We start from the raw sequence: 20,459 nt of genomic DNA, 5'->3' as shown, positions 1-20,459 counted from the left end.
AAAGAACATTCAGGCTGTTGCAGAAAAGATTATGGTAGCTTATTCATTTTAGTAGCTTGGTCTTTAGTATTTCTTACCAAGAAATGACGATACTTGTCTTACTCAAGGGAAGGCAGTTAAACACTAGCACAAGCGAAGGAGCCGCGAGGATCTATAAGCCGCTAAAGCCGGTCGCTTCTTTTAAAAAATCTTTTATAGTTATGATTTTGTACACATATGAAAGAAAAAAAAAACTCAGTATTTTATAAATGTATGGTAAATGAAGTCATACAATTTTGGAAATGGCACTTCTGCGTTGAGCGATATTGATATAAATACTGTCGATAGGTAGTCTATACTTACCAGGTATCACTCCCCTGTCTAGCACTGCAATGGTCACGTTGTCCATCTCAAATATGTCTGTTTTCAGGTTGTATAAGGACCCTAAAGTAAGATTTGCGATGTTTGAAAATTTCAGTCGACGAATCAATATTACACCTGTTGACAGAGAAGATAAGTTGTTTTTTTTAATCAAAACATGTCCTCAAGGGTTAAATATATTTTTTTCAACTACTATAGTTTCCGATGCAGCCTTTTGCTTATTGCCATTTGACGTAAGGCAAACGTTATCTAGATCACTTGGCTATCCAGGATACATAAGCGATCCGATTGTATTGTAGGCATTATTATGTAACCGTACGGTGAGCTCGTATCAAGCATCTAAGTAAATAGAATTTCGAAATAACTGGGTTCTTGATGAAGATCGAACTAGGAACGTTGCAATCTTTGTTACGTATTATAGGCTACCTACAGTCAATGCAAGATACAGCCAATAGTAAAATAACCTAAACAGTGCTTTTAAAAATTCAAAAAATTCTATACATTATACATTTTAGCAGTACCTCTGCTAAATAATAAATATATCTGTATCTCAAGTTTTATGTCCAACTTAGCCGTGAGGCATTCCACTAGGCGGGCGGCTTCCAGCACAAAACTAAGTGTGCCTATGCCCGGGCTCGAATCTTGACCACGACGTGTCTCTAAGATTAAAATGCAAATACATTATCCACTAAGCTAGCATGAGGACATTGTAGTCGTATCTACCGACTATATCAGTATTATTATCACAAGTAATGATTTTACCCATTGTAATGGGTCATGGTAAATGTGATTTTAGTACTGTAACAACCAGATTATGTTTATGTACCTTCTCATTTTAACTCTAGAATTAGCAAATATTTATATGATTACGTTGTTTAAATATTAAACCTAATCGCGTTTTGTACACATTTGATTGAAATACGTTTGTACAGTTTCATATCCAAGGCATGCTTAGATCAACAATAGGAGCCGAATATATCGTACGTTACAGATATATGCTTTTAATTTCACGCTATGTAAAGCGGAAGTAGTTCTTTTGGACAAGCTTAGGATTCTTCGCTTTTATCAGCGCAAACATCTAGAATACTCTAGTTTCTTTATGTGTCCAATCTGAAAGACAATCGCTGGATTGTTAAGAGTAAATTGCTTCAGAAACAACTAAGCTTCACGCGGCTTTAACTAAAATTTAGGTGTCTGTATGAAGTAACAAAAAGAAACGATCCACAGCTAAATTAATCGCTTGTTTGTAACTCGCTTCATCCAATATATATATATACATATATGTAATAATACTAAGAAGGCAGTCTATCCTAAAATATCATAAACCTATCGGTAAAAGCTTCAATTAGGACAAGCGCCTTAGATTAGTTTATGTTACGCAAGGTATTAGTAACATCGAAATATACACAATCGGGCTATTTCATATTAATATTATTCTTATGATTGCCCAGTTTATCTATTTCGTCATCTTTACTGTAGAAACCACCTTTAATTTGTAAATTGTCTTTGCATCCTTACATTAGTGCTTTTCAACCAAATGACTCGGCAACATAGGTGCTGATTTCCTTTTTGTAACACCATTTAGATCTAACACAAACGCTATATGAGTACCCATTTCTGAAAACTAGTACGTGTCATAGACGATTCAGCCTGTAATTATCTATATATTTCCTCTTAAGGTTACAAAAACTAACAAAGTGAATCGCTTTACTGTTAAACTGTTGCTTTCGCGAAAACATTTCAAAATTTTAAATTTCGTTTCGTAGATTTGCTCTTTTTCGAAGAGCCTATTTGTGTGTCGAAAAAAAGACTTCGAGTTTTTAAAACGAAGCTTTAATTTTGCTAGGTTCTGTAATGTAATCTTGCACTTTGATTTGGTTCTAGCTTTAGGGTAATTTACAGAAACAAAATATTATTAACGCGAGACAAAAACAGCAATATAACCAGTGAGATGTTGGTGCACACAATATATTTATATGGAGAAAACAAAGATCAAAAGTCCGCATACAAAGAGCCTAAATAAGAGAAATATAATGAATATTTATATGACAGTCTTGCAAAAAATCCTCACCATATTTTTACACTCTGACAGTAGCTGTGTCAGATAACAAATTGAAACCGATTGTGGCATGACCCGCCGAAACAAGGAATGTGAGAAATGATCCTTCATCCATAGGCAAGACATCGAAGTCAGACCAATGACTGAATTCTGCCTTGCGCCGTTGATGTTATTTATTGTGTTCAAGGCACCACTAGTTGTTATTTTGAAGCTTCATACACCTATAATTATATTGTAAGCTCGCACCTTGAAGGTGACCGTCATCCTTACGATGATTTTATTGTCTTCTGAAGCGAATCGTTTTGTCTACCAGTCGTCAGTTTCGTTGCAGTCTGTTTTCAGTCTAAAAGCTAATAAGGGTGGCTTTGAATGATTTGAAATCCAATAAAGATAGAATAGACCGATCGGCTTCTGATAGACTGAACTTAGAAATTAGCTAAAAGTATAATGGGCTTGGTCACTTTCCAAAAATTACATACATTCTGAACACAAATCTTCGGTTCGCTTTTCCTTCGTGACCTATACGTATTGTTGGCGTATACACATACAAATCTTAAGAACTGACGTTCTTAATATATAATAAAGTGTAAACAAGGCTTTAAAATCACAAGAAAGTGTGATTTCAGAATGTTTCAGATTGTTATCTAACAGGTCGGTCACAGTGACCCAGATATCTAATCCACTGGTGCGAGTCTTGAATAGGATATATGCAGTGCCGAAGATGAAACCCATTGAGTTGACGTTCGTAAATAAGCTAAAACAATAGTACAAGTTTACCAAGCTTTTTTTTTTGGTGCATGATCGTATAGGTAGTGCTATACGGGTCATAGCACATAATTTGAAACTACTAAGGGTAGAAAAGAAGTGTGTGATATGAGTGAGACCTTTGCAGAATTCAGTTGTAGGACTGGTGTCCCTTTTGTACTAAAAAAAATTAAGTTGATTTGGTAACATTTTGTTTCTGCCTTTTATGATGTTTTATTGATTAGTTTTGCTTAAAGGAAATTAGGTTGGTGGAAGGTGTTTTACCGAAGAAACTGATGTCGGCAATGTAGACGTCGGACGAGTCTTGTATCACAAACCTATCGAAACTTCCTCGATTAAATGGGGTTCCGTGGATTCGAACCTACAACAGGTAATTACGTATAAGTAAGAGTATAGTTCGTGCAACATTATAGTTGCAAATTAATAACCAGAGATAAATTCAAACTTAAACTTAAAACTTAAAAGTAATTAGTACGTACAACTCACAGGAAAGTGGTGGCACCGCATTTTGAAGTATAACAGAAGCTTCACAATCGATACAGACTGCACTAGTACAGGAATACCGACAATTTCTAAGCAAGGTAACAACTTTTCTGAATGATTCCTTTCTTCGAAAATTCACAATGAATAAACTAAAATCTTCCGTGAGAATTTTATTAAATATTATATAAAATTGTCTGGATTTACAAACATTTTTAAATAATACATACCTATAACTCTAAGAATAAACAAAGGAATGAACATCTGTCTACTACTAAATCTATCTAAATGCTTCTCGTAATCTAAAATGAACTGGAAATAAGCCCCATTTGATAGCTATTACTAATCTTAATTTCATTTGAACGATTTCATTCTTAACTCATTTACCAATATAAAATTTGATACCATTAAAAAATAAAAATATTATACCTAAAAATGATTGAATAATAAAATATATCATTCTACTGTTAACTGCCAAATGATTATTCTCGGAAACTAATAATAATGCAAACCATAAACAGAATCAACTCTCAGATGAAAGGGTATAAAAATGAGAAAGATTAATAACATTATTAAGAATAATTCTATTAATTTTCTCTCGATATAGCCACTCGAAAAGTTGGCTAGAGAGATAGCAAATGTGTAGGTGTTTCCGGGCAAAAGGGCGTGAGCCAATTTTAGCACATGCTGACATTGCTGAAACTGCAAAGGAAAAATTCGCTAAAGCAGAAGTCTACTAACACCTCTAGCACAAAGAAAACCAATTATTTCTATTATTTATTCTTCGTGTTGAAAACGGTGTCACGGAAACACGTCATACAATTATATCTACTTCAACGTTTCATTTGACGTATAGGAGAGTTATGCTTGTTGAATGCCTACCTTTTTGCAGTTAGAGATTGATAAGGTAAAGTGATTTGCTGGTATTTCGGATAGGATGAAGCTGTCGCCCGATTTACAGGAGCAAATTACTTCCAACGATCTAAAATAAAGTAAAAACAACAAAGCCTTGCTATAGTGGCTACACAGTTTCCAAGTATACATCAAACAGCTAAAAAGTATAGATTCTTGCCAAAGGCAGGATGCACGCTAATCCGAATAGATTATCAAAAGGAGACAATCACATTTGATATAGATTACTTTCGTAGTCCAGTATCCGTCACTTGGAGCGTCTTGTCAACAAGAACTTTTATCTGTTTGTTGCCTCGAACATTACTAATCAATACAGCCACTAAGGCAAAAGGGGCCCATATACACAAAAATAATAGTATATGTTGCGAGAAATAGTTACGAACCTTGTGTAAGAAAGTATCAGTTACCTGAATTATGAAGCAGGATGATAAAGGCAATGTCTTATGTAACTGGAGTTTCTGTTTTTTTTTTTTTGATGATTTAAGAAAACAACGGTGATTTTCAATAAACACTACCGTTTCTTGAGAACATTTTTTTTCTATTTTAATTTAGTAATAAAGTAGAGAATAAGAAAAAAGGTAATTTAAACTAGCATATCTGAAAATAAAGTTCAACTAAAAAAGAACCTTACAGGATAAGCTATGTGTCTGTTCATTATGGGTCCTTAAAAAAATAAGCACCAAACCATATAATCGTGTGTTTACTCGAATCTTGGACTTAGGAACTTGGTCTAAGTGGAAAAATAAAGTACAACATTACCGAACAACTAAACCTTGTTCGAAATAATTACTTGAATCTTCTGACTATAGCTATTTTACCTTCCCGAGGCGTATAGTCCAAAGGGACCAATATAAGAAATCATCAAGGACGCTAGCCGTGGAACAGAGTTTTCGATTGTGTCAAATATGAAACAAATACCGTATTTTTTATATACTCATTTTATGGTTGAATATACAGGTATTCTGCCCATATGTAGCTCATAGCTATATTTTTTTTGACTCTAGTTCAGAAAACACAATTTTTGTGGCATGTTTGTTACTTACGTGCATCTGCATTGGGTTGGACACTTCCCGAAGGCAATAGCCAGCATGCCCACGAGAAAATAGGCTGAGAGAAGAGGCCACGATAAGGGCATCATTTTTCGAAGGTGACCGTGGCTTTTGCTTACTGAAGTGAATCTCTAAACGATAAAATCTGCTTTGTCCTATTCTTTAGGCTTGTGATTCTATTTCATTCACACATTATGCCTTCTATTGGTCCATAATATTATCACCGGCAAGGTTAGCTCCCCGGTGTCTCCAGTATTAGATGCGATTAGAAAGACTTATTTATGGCACCTGTATGGAATAGCTGTATGATGATTACGTGCCCATACACAGGCCTATATATTTAAAAACAATTGTATAGAATGCAGTTAGCTCTCGTATCGCCTCTAAAGGAGTTCTTCAGTCCGGCTGTTTTTCATAGTCAAAATGCCGTTTTTCTTTAGATCCTTTAGAGATTTAGAGTTTTAGAAATCGTTTAGAGAAAAAAACAAGCAACACAAAGTACTTCAACCACTAAGTAGACGATATGCACGCGCCGTTAATAGATAACGGTCCGTTCATTAATTGGACGTTGGCAATATCAACCACGTCCAACAATCGCTGGTATAATATATTATCGTGCTACGTCAATTCTCGTTGGCGGTTTGCCATTTCTTCTGCTATGAATGTTTTTAGCTCTAAATTCCAAAGACCAAATAAGACTTGAGTGTCGCAGGTTTGACAGAATTGATTAGATTGAGCGCGTGCCTACATTTATCGAAAAAAATCCGACAAAAAGGTCATCTAATGTTTATATACACACGCACACGCGCCAGAGTTCTACAAGCCTCTTTAAACAACTCTTCTATAGGAAATGATGAACAGAATATACGCGCACTGAGCCAGACGATAATCAGACACCGACGTCAAGAGAAAAGAAAACTCACTATACAACAAGAGCGAGAACGTGAGAGAGACAGAGAGACGCAGCCTACTGCTAATTTTTATCGCGGGAAAAAAGGAAAAGCATCAGAAGTAAAGCCAAACCAAAAAAGAAAAAAGATTAGAAGCGGCGCAATAAAAGAAAACGAAATGAACAGGAATAGGGTGTCGTTGTTGTCGTTGCGGAAAGTCATTCGCGTTGATCACGTTGCTTTTTCCTCTTCCGGTTACTACTAGTTATGACAGTGTTGTGATGCTGTTGTTGTTATCGTCCTGCTGCTGATGCTACTTTTTTGCTTGCTAATACAGTCCTGCTGTCACACACCGTCACTCAGTTTCTATGATATGCGTCCGCCGTATTTGATTCTTATTATCTCTGTAACAACCGTCAATCAAGGTGCACAGAATGTTTAGTGAATAAATAGTACAAAAGCCGATAATTGTCCAAGGAAACAAAAAGTTTATGCCAATACTCTATTACAAATTGTCTGTTAAATGTGATTTAGTAATTGTTGAACTGGTTGGGCTAAAACGATTATTTTTCAATATATGTTGAAAATACTCTCCTTTATTTTTGCACACTCGTTTTAGTGCTCTGGTAGGCTTTGGACAGCCATATATCTATCATTCATAATGTCATCATGTAACCGGTACTTTTGATTGCCGTGCCAACAATCTGTCAATCTCTTGGGAAACTCGAGATAGCGGGCTACATTTCTTGTTTCATCTTCGACGAGTATCTGATAGTAGCAGATGTCTCTAATGTCCATTGCAAGTCTTACCATCACCTTACATCTGAACTTGCTCGACACTATTAACGAATCTCACTTCTTTCCTGGGCGACGCTCTTCCCTTGCCTGGCTCCTCTTCGGCTGGTGGTAGACGGCGAAATCGAACTTATTTATGGCAACCGTATGCTCCAAGTAGATTTTTTATTGTTGAAAGTTCCGCACGTCCAGTTTACCTAACGCATTTGTAACTGACTTGAAGACAACTTACGGGAAATGCATTTTTTTTACTTTTTTTGCATTTTTAGTATTTGTACTAGAATTTTGTAGCGTGTTATATGCTAAATACCAATTTCGCCTAACAGAACCTGTAGATTCTTAGGTTCCGCTTTCGTAAAAAGCCTTCTCGACTGCAGTGAAGCGTTTTCTAGTCTGGACACCTGGTCGTCTTTTCGCTAGCCCTCAACACACCAATCCCCGTCCTTCAAACGTCTGTATGACCATTGTACTGTACCTTAGTTCAAAGCCTCCTTGTTTAATATTGTCTCCAATTTTCGATGAATTTCCACGGCGCTGCGGCTTTCGGAAGATAAAAACTTGACTACTGAGAGTTGACTTTCGAGAATAAAAGATGTTTTCAATATAGCTTACAATTTGTTCAAGTTCATAGTTCACCGAATCCACTTCTAACAGCCTAATATTATAAGTGCTTATTTTAACTTTCTATTATTTCCTTCAGTTACCTAATCACCTTTCAATGTTAATGCAAGGAATTTTACTACCGTTACTACATGCAATACATGTTGTGCCAAAAGTTTTATTCGCATGAGCCGCAGATAAATAGAAGAAACGTTTTACATGAGACATTTGAAATGTCTACGTTTTTAATGACGGCCCGTCCCCTTTCAGGTTCGATCTTTCAAGTAGCGCCGTTTTTCTGGACGATGGCTTAGATGATATGAAATAACATATTTAGATGATCTATTTGAGATTTATGTATGGAAGGAGGCAACATGTCTATAAAGGTATTCTTTTGCGAAAACAATAAAAGCTTTAAGCCTTCAGGTGAATAAAGTTCAAAACACAATGGTGCTGTGAGAAAAAATTAACTCCTAAACTAAATTAATTAATTAAATTAAAGTTTGGAAATCACTAAAACGGACTTCTCGAATTTGTATTTCGCTAAACTTCCACAAGGCAAGCAAGAACTTTGCATGATTAACTCTACATTCAGTCAACGCCTACGCACGACAGTTGGGGGCTGAGAGATATGTCTGCATCAATCAGTAACTATGATATTTTAACTATGATGTGTATGCTCAATTGCGTACTACACATTCATATTACGTTTATAACAAGCATTTCAAAGATAGAAACTATGAATTGCGTGGCTTTCAGAGCGTGCTAGTTTATCATTTAGCATTACTCTTGAATACTACCTAAAATTTCTGCCGTCAAATATTGAATAGAGTTAGTTAGTATAACGTCCCTGAGTTTCGCAGCACGTCGCCGAAACATGTTACTATATTAAAAGCAGAGCGTGCTATGACTCTAGGAAATAGACAGTTACTGCTCTGGCATACGGTCATGTGTGTCCATTAAAGCAGCGTGCTTTAAATTAGATTCCAATGAAGCTACTCGGTTCTGTCACGTCGATGGCGGCACCCGTTCTCCATTCATATAGAATTTTATGTTTTTTGGCACAACGACTCCAATGGCTTGTTGCTGAAGAAGCCAGGGCTGTTGATGCTAACCTCGTTTACGGCATATACCGCAGAGCATGTACTATTCGATCATGAAAGTATATTTTTTGCAAAGTATTACGACGGATATTGAATGGCCAATGACCCTAGAGAAGTATAATAAAATTTACATTTCGTTCTCGTACATAATTCTGTCGCTCTAAAGTTTATTATGAATTGTGTCTCGAGACCCATTTTTCGTGTATATTCTTTTTTTATTAACTACAATTCGTGGCACTTGTTTTACTGGTTCTACCCCTGGGTTTTAACAAAATAAACAAAAATCTCAAGGACAGGTTTTGCCCTAGGGTCGGTCCTATTGAGTAGTGCACCGTACCTTATAAATCAAACCTTACGCAATGTGAGGGAGATATGCAGTACAAAACAAAGAAAATAATACAACGTTTCAGAAATTTGTAACTTTTTAAAATATAGTACTGCATAGTCGTCGGAATATATTAATAGAGATGACATAAAAAGGCACTTACGCAATAATTTAGATGAAACTGTCGGAGACGTAATACCAAAATGCAAATTACTAGAGATCCGAATCACGCGTTAAGAGAAAAATCGGGCCTTAAAGGTAGATAAACACCGATAGAGTTAGACTACGGTGTATTTTAAGCTAACGATTTGAATAGCACACAGACACAAGCAAGTAAGTGGTTGGCTTCATAAAATGCGTGTTCATAATACAAACATTTTTTGTGAATTGAATGATATGTTTATATTCTGTATCCGTTCTAAATATCCTGTATACATATGGGGTACTCTGAAAATTATATAGCCCTGTAAGAGATCAACTAACGGTTTCAAATGTAATTTTTTGTGCAATTTATCTTCACTGTCTGTTCTGTAAAATGTTCTTCTAATGGTCATAATTACAAAATAAAGAAAAAAACATGAGATGCAATGCGAAAAAGCTTCGATTGATACCTTGCCAATCGGATTTTACCTAAATCCTGTTGACCTTTGAAAACAATTTTCCGCACTGTTATCCTTTTTTTTTGAGATATAAAATAAACGTCACTACTCAGGACGTACTGGTACCGTGAACAATGAAAAGGGATTGCATGGAAAATTGCCTTAATATCGTTAAACCTTGGGTTTCTCTTGAACTGTATATATATAGTTGTCTCAATTTAAGCATATCTATTGGTGATAGCATACGTTTGCCCTCGCGTCTTTGTACTGAAAGGTCAGTACTGCTTAATGAGTTTTTACAACCGAAAATTCTCTGTGAGAATTGACGTAGTAGTTTTCTTAAACGCTATGCCAATTAAATTATCGAATTTGCTCAACTAATTCAACTCTTTGTACAGTCGAATTAGATAGGGTATATGGTGCCCTAGAGCTATCTATTTCCATAAGGCAGAGCCGCGTTTGAAAAAAAATGCAGAAAAAGCGAAATTTCAAAATATAAATTATTTACATCACCAATGCAAGAATACGGTTTCAGATAAACGATAATCTACGATATAATCGTTATGAGCGTTTTTAGGTAAGACAATGTTTTTCAAAGCCAAACGATTCTTATTAGTATTTCTGATTATAAGCGTCGTGCTAATATTCGGGTTTTAACTAAGCTTTTCCAAAAATACAAACTTTCATTAGGGATTATAAAGGACAACTAAAGAAACGGTTTTTCAAGGTGATGACCAGTAATGTTGTAACTCCTACTTTTGTTTAGGGTTTAATGCACCTGGCCGTGTGCGTATGTTATATCATAACTGTACTGTACTGCCTTCTTTTTAGTTCTAACTCATAGATAAAAATTCAGTGTATGCGCTCTACTTACGGTAAGGAAAGTAGTTACGGCGTCAATGTCACAATCCTTGTATCGTACAACTACGCTGTTAATAACAGATCAGATTGATTCGTCCACAGGCCAACAATCCTTCAACTCACGACAAGCGTATCTGGTGTCACCTTTAATAAAAATAACAGTTCGTACGCTCTTCACCACTTTCGTCACCAACACAGTTAGCGATTATTGTAAAGTCGTTGAGATTATGATACTAGAAATGCGCTGACTCTGTGCAGCTGTTGTTACTGATCGCGGCAGCAATATTCCGGAGAAGCCAGAACGGAAACTCGCCCTTTCTTAGCTACTCAATAAATGTTTTCCGTCTTTGTTACGATTTTTCGTTCCGTCGTCATAGAAGAGTCGGCAGAGTGGTTTGCGGACTACTCCTTACGGGGTTTGCAGAGCGATCGGATTAGTTCTTGTCATCTAATTTTGTTTCTCTTCCAAAACCATCACAGCCTCTAAGCTCGATTTCCGATCATGGGTCATTCTGTTACTCTTTAGTTGTTTTCTTTTGGCTACTGTTCCACTAAAACGCATAAAAAGATTAGAAAGGGTGATTAGTAAAAAGGTCAAATCACGCAACGACTAGAACTGGTGGACATTGAACAGATTCAGGATTTCGAGGTATTTTTATATTTGTATCGACAGACAGCAGTTACGCTTAATAATACACATGCCAATCGTGCATATGTCAATAACAGATATGTGCTTAGTTATGACTATATGTAAAGCTCTGCATCACCATATTGACCCTATATTTTATTTCTGGTTGTTCCTCCTTTTATAAACCTACGTTCGCACGCTCTGTTATCCAAACAGATCGCAAATGTCCGTTGTCCGTATATCCGAAATGTATATATAAGCCATAATATATTTCACACGAGTTACGTGTAACATAAACGTTTTGACTTTCACCCTCGCTATCGTCGTTAACCATTACTTCATGCGATCAAATGTTACCTAGTGGAGCATCACTATTCATATACAAACGCATATACGCCCTCGAAATGAGTCTTCTTAGCTTCTAAATTGTGTAGCTGTCTGTTTATACTGCCTCAGGTGTGGCAGTCATCAATCAGATATGTGTGCAGCCCGGAAAGCATACACTGGAGCGCTGTTGAAAAAATGTATACATCGAAACTATTTATTTTTAGTAACTTTATTTGGTTAGGTTACTTCATTTGGTTTTTGATTTTACAATATTTAATAGAAAAATAATGTCTCTACTCCGCCTTATTCTTGAATTTCTCTGTTTGAAGGATGTCTCATAACGGATAACTAAGTTAAAATAGCTTCGTTGCTATTTGATAATAACAGCTTTCAATAAGAAATACACCACTGAGGGGAAATAGTCGAGAGTATTCGTATACGTTTACCGTAATTACTTTTAGTCTATTGTTCAGCCCAATTTTTTTTAAGCGCTTTTAAGTGCAGCAATTTTTTTCTCGTTGAACATATGAAGTACGCAACCTGCCAATACGCATAGTTCAGGTTAAATTGTTCGACCAGAATTTCCCAGGAATAAAAAAGCTGTTTTTCTATTATTTTTCTTAATATGACAAGAGCTTTGAACTATATTTATAACACATCTTAGGATATATTCCAAAATATTAGAAGAGAGAAAGTCATGCCATTATTTTTTCTTGAAGATTATTTTGCCGTACTTTGAGATATAACGCGAATAATAGAATGATTAACGGATGCGGAGTTGATTAGCTGTCGCTGGTTTTTTGTCCGGCGGTTTAGCCATCAAGGTTCCAGCTATACTCTGAAATATATAAACATATATCTTCACCCTTTTTCATCTTTGAATAGGGACGCACAAGGCAATGCTATCACTGCTAAACAGTGTAAAGCCCTGGCGAATTATCAATATCCAATGCAGGAACTACGTTTATATAGATAAAGGTGTCATTAAGAAATATATCGCTGTATAATAACGACGTATATTTACACAAGCCATATGACATATATGAATGGATTGGACAAACAAAAGATGGCCTGGACGATCATCGTCCTATTGTTTTGGCCTCGTACCTGCCGAATGTATCTGAAATATTTGACAAAAAAAAAATAATATCAAAAAAGTATTGATTTCAGTGTTTCATTCAAATTCTAGCAATAATTAGCGCGTTATTCATTCGCCTCCATCCTCCACAATCTTCTTCCATCTGCTAGCCTATTTATTTAATATTCCTTCTTAGACTTTTTAGATATGATGTTAAAGAACTCGTCCAACCATTGTCTAATGTACGGCTATTGATTTCATTCAGCACCGACTGGAAAACTTGATAATCAGTGGGAGTGGGATTTGTAAAATATGATACACACAGACCTTCCAACTGGGATGTTGTAAAACGACTTTCACAAATTTACGCGTGGCCCGACATTGTCGAAAAGATGAACGACTTTTTCGTCGGCAAGGCCTGGTCCCACTTTTTCTATTAGCCTTCGGCAGCAATTTGACCTTATCGAGAGACGAATCAGAGTAGGAATGCATCAGAAATGTACTTTTTTTTTTTTTACCTGGAACCTCTTTTTTAGAGCCCAAACTCGGCATAAAATTCGGTTCACTGCACAATCAAAGTTCATTGGATTTATAGAGGGGAGAGAGAGCACTTTTAAATAATGTATCAGGATAACATTATTTATCTAAATTATCGTATATAAGTGAACAACAGTGGAGAAGTAAAATCAAAAGAACCAAAAGTGTTCCAATCTAATACATTCCTTGCTTTCTTGTAACCGGCATCCCTTTACCGCTTCCGCAGTAATAAGCTCTGTCGGCCTTTAAAATGCTGAAGGAAAGACTGCACTTACTCGTTCATTAAGGCATACAACAAAATAACGCACCAAGTGGAATTTGTAAGGCTACCGGCAATTAAGAACTGACGTCCTGCACTGCTTGCTGTTGGCCTCCGGAGGGGGATTTGCACGCTTGATTTAGTTACAACGTTCAAACGGGTTATTGTAAAATATCTTTATATTAACACTAGTGAAATTTGAAGTTGTATGAAAACGTCCATCAACCGCATAACTAGATGAATATGATTTAATATAATACAGGTAAGACAGTAATTATAATGTATGATTTACCTATAATAAAAGAAGTTATTAAAAATATTAACTATATTAAAAATAATATTAAAATCTAGGTAATAGTAGATAGGCTATAATAGAGGAGATTCGTATTGTATCATACTGTGTAAAATGAAATTACTGTCAGAATTCGTAGAAATATGTGCATATATTTCTCCATCGTTAATGTGTTGCGCGAAGGTAGCTCTTAATTAAATGATAATTTTACTCTACTTAATCATTTATTTCAGTAAACGTACATTAAGAGACCTATGGCGTATATTCTTTTTAGTAGAGTTTAATTAATCAGTGTAATTTACATTTACTTTCTGGCTCGCGGCGCTTTTTAAGGCATGCTCTAATGAAGACCCAGGGCGACTTTTCATATATCCAAGTCAATTTGTTACGGCAGAATGCATATTTAGAAAAAAGAAGATTTAGTGACCAAAATACACGCATTTCCTATTTGAATATCTCTAAAGCTTTATTCGTTTTGATGTTATTTGCCTTGCGTTTAAAAAAAATCTTCCTGGTTGTCTCTTACGGGCGAAAATAGAAGTTATGTAATATTAATGATTCTTCCTATCATGGCTCATTTTAACACCTTTTAGCTTCATCAGATATTTTCTGCTCAGATGCCAGTTTACATTTTCTTCTCACTTTTTTTAAGAACATTATAGCCGTATAGCGTTTGATTGGTGAGTAATATAGTAGCTCAATTTTTACACGTAATGATGATTTATCCAAGAACTGTTATATTATCTGGTGTGTCCGCTCACAAAGATATGCTATGTAAGTCCAATAAATAACTTAAAATCAAATCGCAGAAAAACTCCAAATAAAAGACGTGTCATTGACAGCCCTAACGGAAGGGATACAAGCATAGTCTTTTTATGCTTATCGCCTCTTTATGGTCACTAAGTAACTCATAAGACAAAAAAACTGTTACGGTTGGCTAATTATCTTCTACATACAGTAACATACAGATAATGACATTTTACAATAATTCAATTGAAATACTTTTAGCAAATTATCCGATCTGATTAAGGCATACACGGACCAGTGTAACCTAAAATTTGGTAGACTCACTACAGTAAGTAGCCAACGACCAATTAGAAGATACACTTTTTTTCATGTGTGAAACATTCTTATTTTTATTTTATTTGTTTACACGATATATTACCGCTGTGCTGCAAATACTTGCAGGGAAATTCACCAGAATTTGTTCATTGAGTATGCAATGAAATTTATTGGTCGAAACGTCGCCTAACGTACTATGGTGTATGCTTATATTACGCGCAAAAATTGCAAATTAGTGTTATTTTTACTATCGTGTAGTAATAAATATGTTTCAGGTCGAAATTATGTGTTATGCTACCACTTACATCTTAACGTATGGTTTTTAGTATTTCAGCAAACTAATTAATTTTCATCATAATATAAAATCAATTTTTGGCGGAGCAATTAACAATTCTAGTAATAGGTAAACACAAACGCATTCAATAAAAGAGGCTATTATCTAAAGGTTTCTTTGTAAACTACTCTTTCTATTAGACAGTTAATCGGCCTTTCTTTTTAAATGAATAAGTGTTAAGCCATAACTGTTATGTAAAGCAGAAGCAGCCGTACGTAATATTTGTGTATATCTGCTCGAGAGAGATCCAGCCATATGAAATTTTAGTTTTATATCGAAGTTCTAAGTAGTTTACTTTGCAGAACCGTCAGTTACCTAATTAGTTGTTTTATTTGGTTCAAGCGTAAGCTCCTATGATAGTTTCTACACAAGCATCATAACTTTGGCGCGCAACGGTCTTTCTCAGCAGTCGCCCTCTTCACATGTATGTATACGTTAATTCATCACGAGTAGAACGAAACGTTCGAAATTTTTGACCGTGAGAGATTCGATCAGCTGATTTCTCAACAAAAAGAATAAAAAGTGCTAGTAGAATAGCGTTGTTTTGATCTGACTAGACTACAGTGTTCCATTGAATATTTAGGCGTTTTCAGTTACAATGGTGAGAACACAGTTAACCGCCCTCATTCGTCTATATAGTACTATCCTCAAATCTTCCCGGGGTAAGTACACCGTAACATCCGGCCGGTGAGGGAGGTCCCATAGACGGTGCAGAGGAAATTAAATTGCGCCAAGTTTCGTTTTCGAAGTTTGCAATAAGTCATGCAATTGATGATCAAAAGATGAGCAAATTTTTGGCATTCGTGTTTGTTATACATTAGGCGTTTCTAGTGAGCGTAGATGAAAACCATGAAATATTATTTTTAATTTCTACATGGCATTGAAAAAACATAGGATATTATTCGATGCAATACTGCCGCAAATTTGCGACTGGACATCGACAGAAAAACTCCAAAAGATATACTTCGATCGGCTGAATGTAGTTGAATATATACGTTGACTACCTTCTTACATTAGTTGATTTATGGAAAATAGTTCTCAATGATTAATTCGGTTAGGTTAGAATATAAACAGTTTATCAGTTGACCTTGTCATTTATTTTATTGCCGCGTAAAAAACGTTAACTAGAAGAGACACCAGCTCAATATTAAATATAGCTAGCTGGCACAAACTGCAGCTATCATAAATCCGTTTGATGCGGTGGCGCATCCTGTCTGTTGTAAAGTAATACCTATTGAAGCTAAGTGTCATGCAGGCATAAATGCACAAACGTGTACTGACGCAACAGTACACTTATTATTACTATTATAATTCCGGAAAAGTTATTTGGGTGATATGGTGCTATCATGTAACAGCTTATTATTTTTCCTGTCAAGGCCAATACGCATTGACCTAATCGAGCGGCAGAACTGTTTACAATGATTTTTAAATGCCACACTCTCCTTATGCTGTGCACGCATTAAAATCATCATGTGTCCATTGTTTCTTTGCAATAGAAAAAATAATTGAGGATTGCGGAACCTTTGCATTGCCCACACAGCAACTAAAACTACTGAACATTTTTTTTTAATATTTTAGTCTCTCCCGAAAAATGGCATTCAATTACCGACAATGAGTCCATTTGGTATAACGAATCTATATGCAGGTAATCACTCTTCATTGGTTGTCATTACTATTGATCGAAAAATGGAACAACACAAATGGTTTTGATACTTGATATAACTTTTAGCTGTGTCAATTTCTAATTTATTGCGATTGTATTGTGTGTACTATCAGCTAGACATTTAAGAATAGCAACGTTTATTTTTACCTTGAATAACGAAGGCTTTGCTTTTTTTTTTTTACATGACATGTTGTCCGAAGGGATACATGAGCGCTTTTTGATAAAATATAACCTATGTGACTTTTATTTACCCGTCGATGTGATTGTAATTAATTTTTTTTTGCCTGCGCATCGCACAGATCTGTAATTATCTGAAACTACTACTTCGGTGGCAGGGTTAGTATGCTGGGTCCGTAACCGTGGGGTCTTAATACTGTCCCACACTGAGACTGAGTAATTTTATAGAAATGCTTGAATGTGCGATTTTACATGTTTTATTGGATAATGTTGTTCTGTTAGGGTAAGTATCTTGATACATTGTTGTTATGACAGTAATAAACTGGTTCAACGAGGGTTTAATGACGTAATAATGAAGAATAAACGCTTACATCCTCCAACGTTGAATTTAACTTCAACATGCTAAGACGCTACAGGAAAAATGTATTTTATTGCGGTTACTCTGATGTGTTTATTGTAAGGACAAAGTCATTCTAATCAGGAGCCTCCAGAGGAAAGTAATGTCTACTACAAACGTAAATACGCTCGGCATTCTCTACCAAGCGCACTCTATAGTACAGTGCATAAATTGGCATTGTTTGCTCAAATTGGCTTATGCTGAAGTGCCTTACTAAATTGCTTATCACTCAAACCTTCGTTTGTTTTCGGTTTTAAACTTTTGGTTATTTTAAAAACAACCATGCATTTATACTAAACTAAATATACTCCTTCAAGTATGCTTAATAAAGATAAACAAATTAGTAGCTAATAGCAAAATATATATCCATTGACAAATATCTTCTCTTTTATAGCGTTTAAATAGTGGCATCAATAAAACCACAAAAACTGCAGTGAAGAATGTATAAATAACGCTTTTGTGTTGCGTACGTCACGTTTGCTCCCCGAAATAATCTGAGCTTCGCTTAAGTTTCCCTTCGTATGTTTTTGTGAAAAATGAAGTATATTGCATACGGATGAAGTCGCATTGTTTTCTACGATTTTTAGATGGAGTGTTAGGCAAATACTGCGAGAGGGTTCAGAAAGGCAAAATTGAGAAAGACGAGAATCAGCTTAGAGTAGCACAGCTGCTTCAAGATCTGCAGGACCAACTTCGGTAAGTTTGCCGGAAGTGACTATATCTTAGTCATTTGGAGTTGCTTATATCTGGGATTTTGTTTAAATTTGGCGAGTTATACGAATACGTATCTTCCTGAAATAAGCTTATTAATTATTAAGGGGTCAAATACATTGATATAAATTTTTGCTTGAAAATAAGCGGAATGCACCTTGTATTAGTTAAAAAAAAAGTGCGAAATGAATTTAGAATGCACAACTGCGTTCGTCTGAACTTATGTTATATATCTTATTATAGAGCGTTGAACGCGTTACGCTATTCAAGAGGAAGAACTGCAAATGAAAACTGAATGTATAATTTTCCAGCTGTATTTAGCCGCATGTTTTATGTTTGTTTACTAACGGTTTTATTGTAATGCATGGGATAGCGCTAGTGAAGCGTGTGACTTTTGGAAGTATTAGCCAAAACAAACTAGAGTTAATTTTTTTTCGATAATAACATATTTGATGCTTTAAATTACAGAATGTACGAAATTCAGCCGAAGACTATCTTCTCAAAGTGGTTCAAAAAGGAATTAGTTAAACCAAAGGGGATCTACATTTATGGTGCTGTGGGCAGAGGTGAGTATTTAAGTGGTTGGTAACTTTATCAGCAGACTGATAGCAATAAAGGCTTCTATGGTCTTGTGGAATGTAAGAAGCGATAGTTGTATGTTTATTGTATTGAGTTTAATGTAATTTGCTGAACATAAGCTAGTCTATCTATTTATAATTATTAGGTAATATAAGAGGTCCTTAAAAAGACCAATAATGCGTCATTGCAGATTGTCTGAGATAAAATATCCAAAGATATATTCTCCGCTTGTTACAAATACCGTATAAGCCACGGGAATCATTACTATTAATAATTGTTAAATACTCGTTGACATGGCAAAAACACTGGAGCGATTTAATAAAAAAACATGTATCAAACCATACCAGGTTTTTGGCCTACAAAAAGCATGCTCACAGATAACGTTCTGAGTGAAAAATTCGTCAAAATAGATGAGAGATTAGTTGCAAGACCACGCACAACAACAGCAAGCGGGGTATGGCAAGGTGACTCTTATCTTGTTGTCCTTTCTGTATAATGAACGGGTGGCTACAGCGGTTACAGTGTCGAAAGTAACTTGTGTTTATATACGCGTATGTATAGCTTCGAATAATATGAACGAATCGCAGCTATGCATTCGAATAATAGCAACCTTGTGAAAATGGAATGAGCATATAGAACACCAAAGCAAATGTAATGAAGTTCCGATAAGACGGCCGAACGGAAACGCAACTTATGAGTAGGCTGCCCATCCTATGAAAGTCTAAAAAGGTACTAAGGGGGCTAGGAGGGCGCGTCAAAGAATCATAAGTATGCTCCGCGTTCAGAACTACGTATTTATAAAATCTAAAGAAGCTGCCCATAGATGTAGCAATAAAGTTGACTGAATTCAAGATCCCTGCTACGACCACGTGTTACATGCAAGCGCCATCACCGTTTCCTTAGCCTAGCAAGTCTCAAGTCATTATTTAGTGACTGTTAAGTCAATCTTCTTAAAGGCAACGCTAGGTATGCCATTGAACAGTTAAGATATATTAAATATATGCCCCAGGTCCTCCGGCACGGTACTTACCATCTCTTGAGCAGTAACTGTCATATTCTAAAAAGAAGATGAGGATCTAAATATCGCGGACTGATGACAAGGTATCATGTTCTAAATTGCCATTCTCTTATCAATATAACAATTTACACAGCAGTGAGAATACACAGCAGAGGAGTATACGTAACGAAAATAAATGTGTATTGCTTATCCTAGCAAAGCGTTTACAGTTTTCTTTCATCGCAGACACAGCGAAACTCTCAAGGGAATTAACTACACCTATTCGCATAACGTACCACAGCAACTGTCAGAATTGTGAATCATCATTTCTAACTTGAGTAGCCTTCGAGTAACTAATTTTCAGTGTGCAATATATGCTGACTGATGCTTACTTTGACTGATGCCTTTTGATGCAAACTTCAAAAAAACCAATTGTGTAAAATGCTTCGAATCCGTGACTAAGTCTATTTGTTGGTATAATTCGAAATTCGCAGGAAAAACTATGTTGATGGACCTGTTCTATGACTGTATAGAGAAGCCACAGAAGAAGCAGAGGCAACATTTTCACTCGTTTATGCTTGATGTGCACAACCGAATTCACGAATGGAAAAAGGTTGTTT

General features: G+C 35.7%; 2 protein-coding genes across 8 annotated transcripts in view; one reads left to right on the top strand and one right to left on the bottom strand.

Moving 5' to 3' along the window:
* The window catches only part of LOC111246010 (uncharacterized), a 15,902-nt gene extending 4,737 nt beyond the window's left edge, over positions 1-11,165 (bottom strand). Inside the window, exons 1-6 of one of the 6 annotated variants that reach the window (XM_086980475.1) lie at positions 10,812-11,142; positions 6,700-6,919; positions 5,620-5,913; positions 4,547-4,646; positions 3,449-3,545; positions 343-477 (exon numbers count right to left, since the gene is read on the bottom strand). In XM_086980475.1, coding sequence (XP_086836601.1) covers positions 343-477; positions 3,449-3,545; positions 4,547-4,646; positions 5,620-5,714 — 427 coding nt within the window. In that variant the 5' untranslated portion in view covers positions 5,715-5,913; positions 6,700-6,919; positions 10,812-11,142. Of the gene's footprint in view, positions 1-342; positions 478-3,448; positions 3,546-4,546; positions 4,647-5,619; positions 6,920-10,811 lie in introns of all 6 variants that reach the window. The other 5 variants (XM_086980476.1, XM_086980474.1, XM_022795163.2 and 2 more) reach the window with 5 other exon arrangements.
* A 4,611-nt stretch (positions 11,166-15,776) lies between these two features.
* The window catches only part of LOC111245556 (AFG1-like ATPase), a 9,378-nt gene continuing 4,695 nt past the window's right edge, over positions 15,777-20,459 (top strand). Inside the window, exons 1-4 of one of the 2 annotated variants that reach the window (XM_022794055.2) lie at positions 15,777-15,977; positions 18,140-18,248; positions 18,732-18,829; positions 20,334-20,452. In XM_022794055.2, the coding sequence (XP_022649790.1) occupies positions 15,914-15,977; positions 18,140-18,248; positions 18,732-18,829; positions 20,334-20,452 (390 nt within the window). In that variant the 5' untranslated portion in view covers positions 15,777-15,913. Of the gene's footprint in view, positions 15,978-16,065; positions 16,961-18,139; positions 18,249-18,731; positions 18,830-20,333; positions 20,453-20,459 lie in introns of those variants that run through there. The other variant, XM_022794056.2, reaches the window with a different exon arrangement.

Source organism: Varroa destructor, unplaced genomic scaffold (genome assembly GCF_002443255.2).
Source record: "Varroa destructor unplaced genomic scaffold, Vdes_3.0 BEIS01000002.1, whole genome shotgun sequence".
In the NCBI taxonomy this organism is placed as follows: Eukaryota; Metazoa; Arthropoda; class Arachnida; order Mesostigmata; family Varroidae; genus Varroa; species Varroa destructor.
The sequence above is the reverse complement of the archived record's forward strand: the minus strand, read 5'-3'. Positions and strand labels throughout refer to the sequence as shown.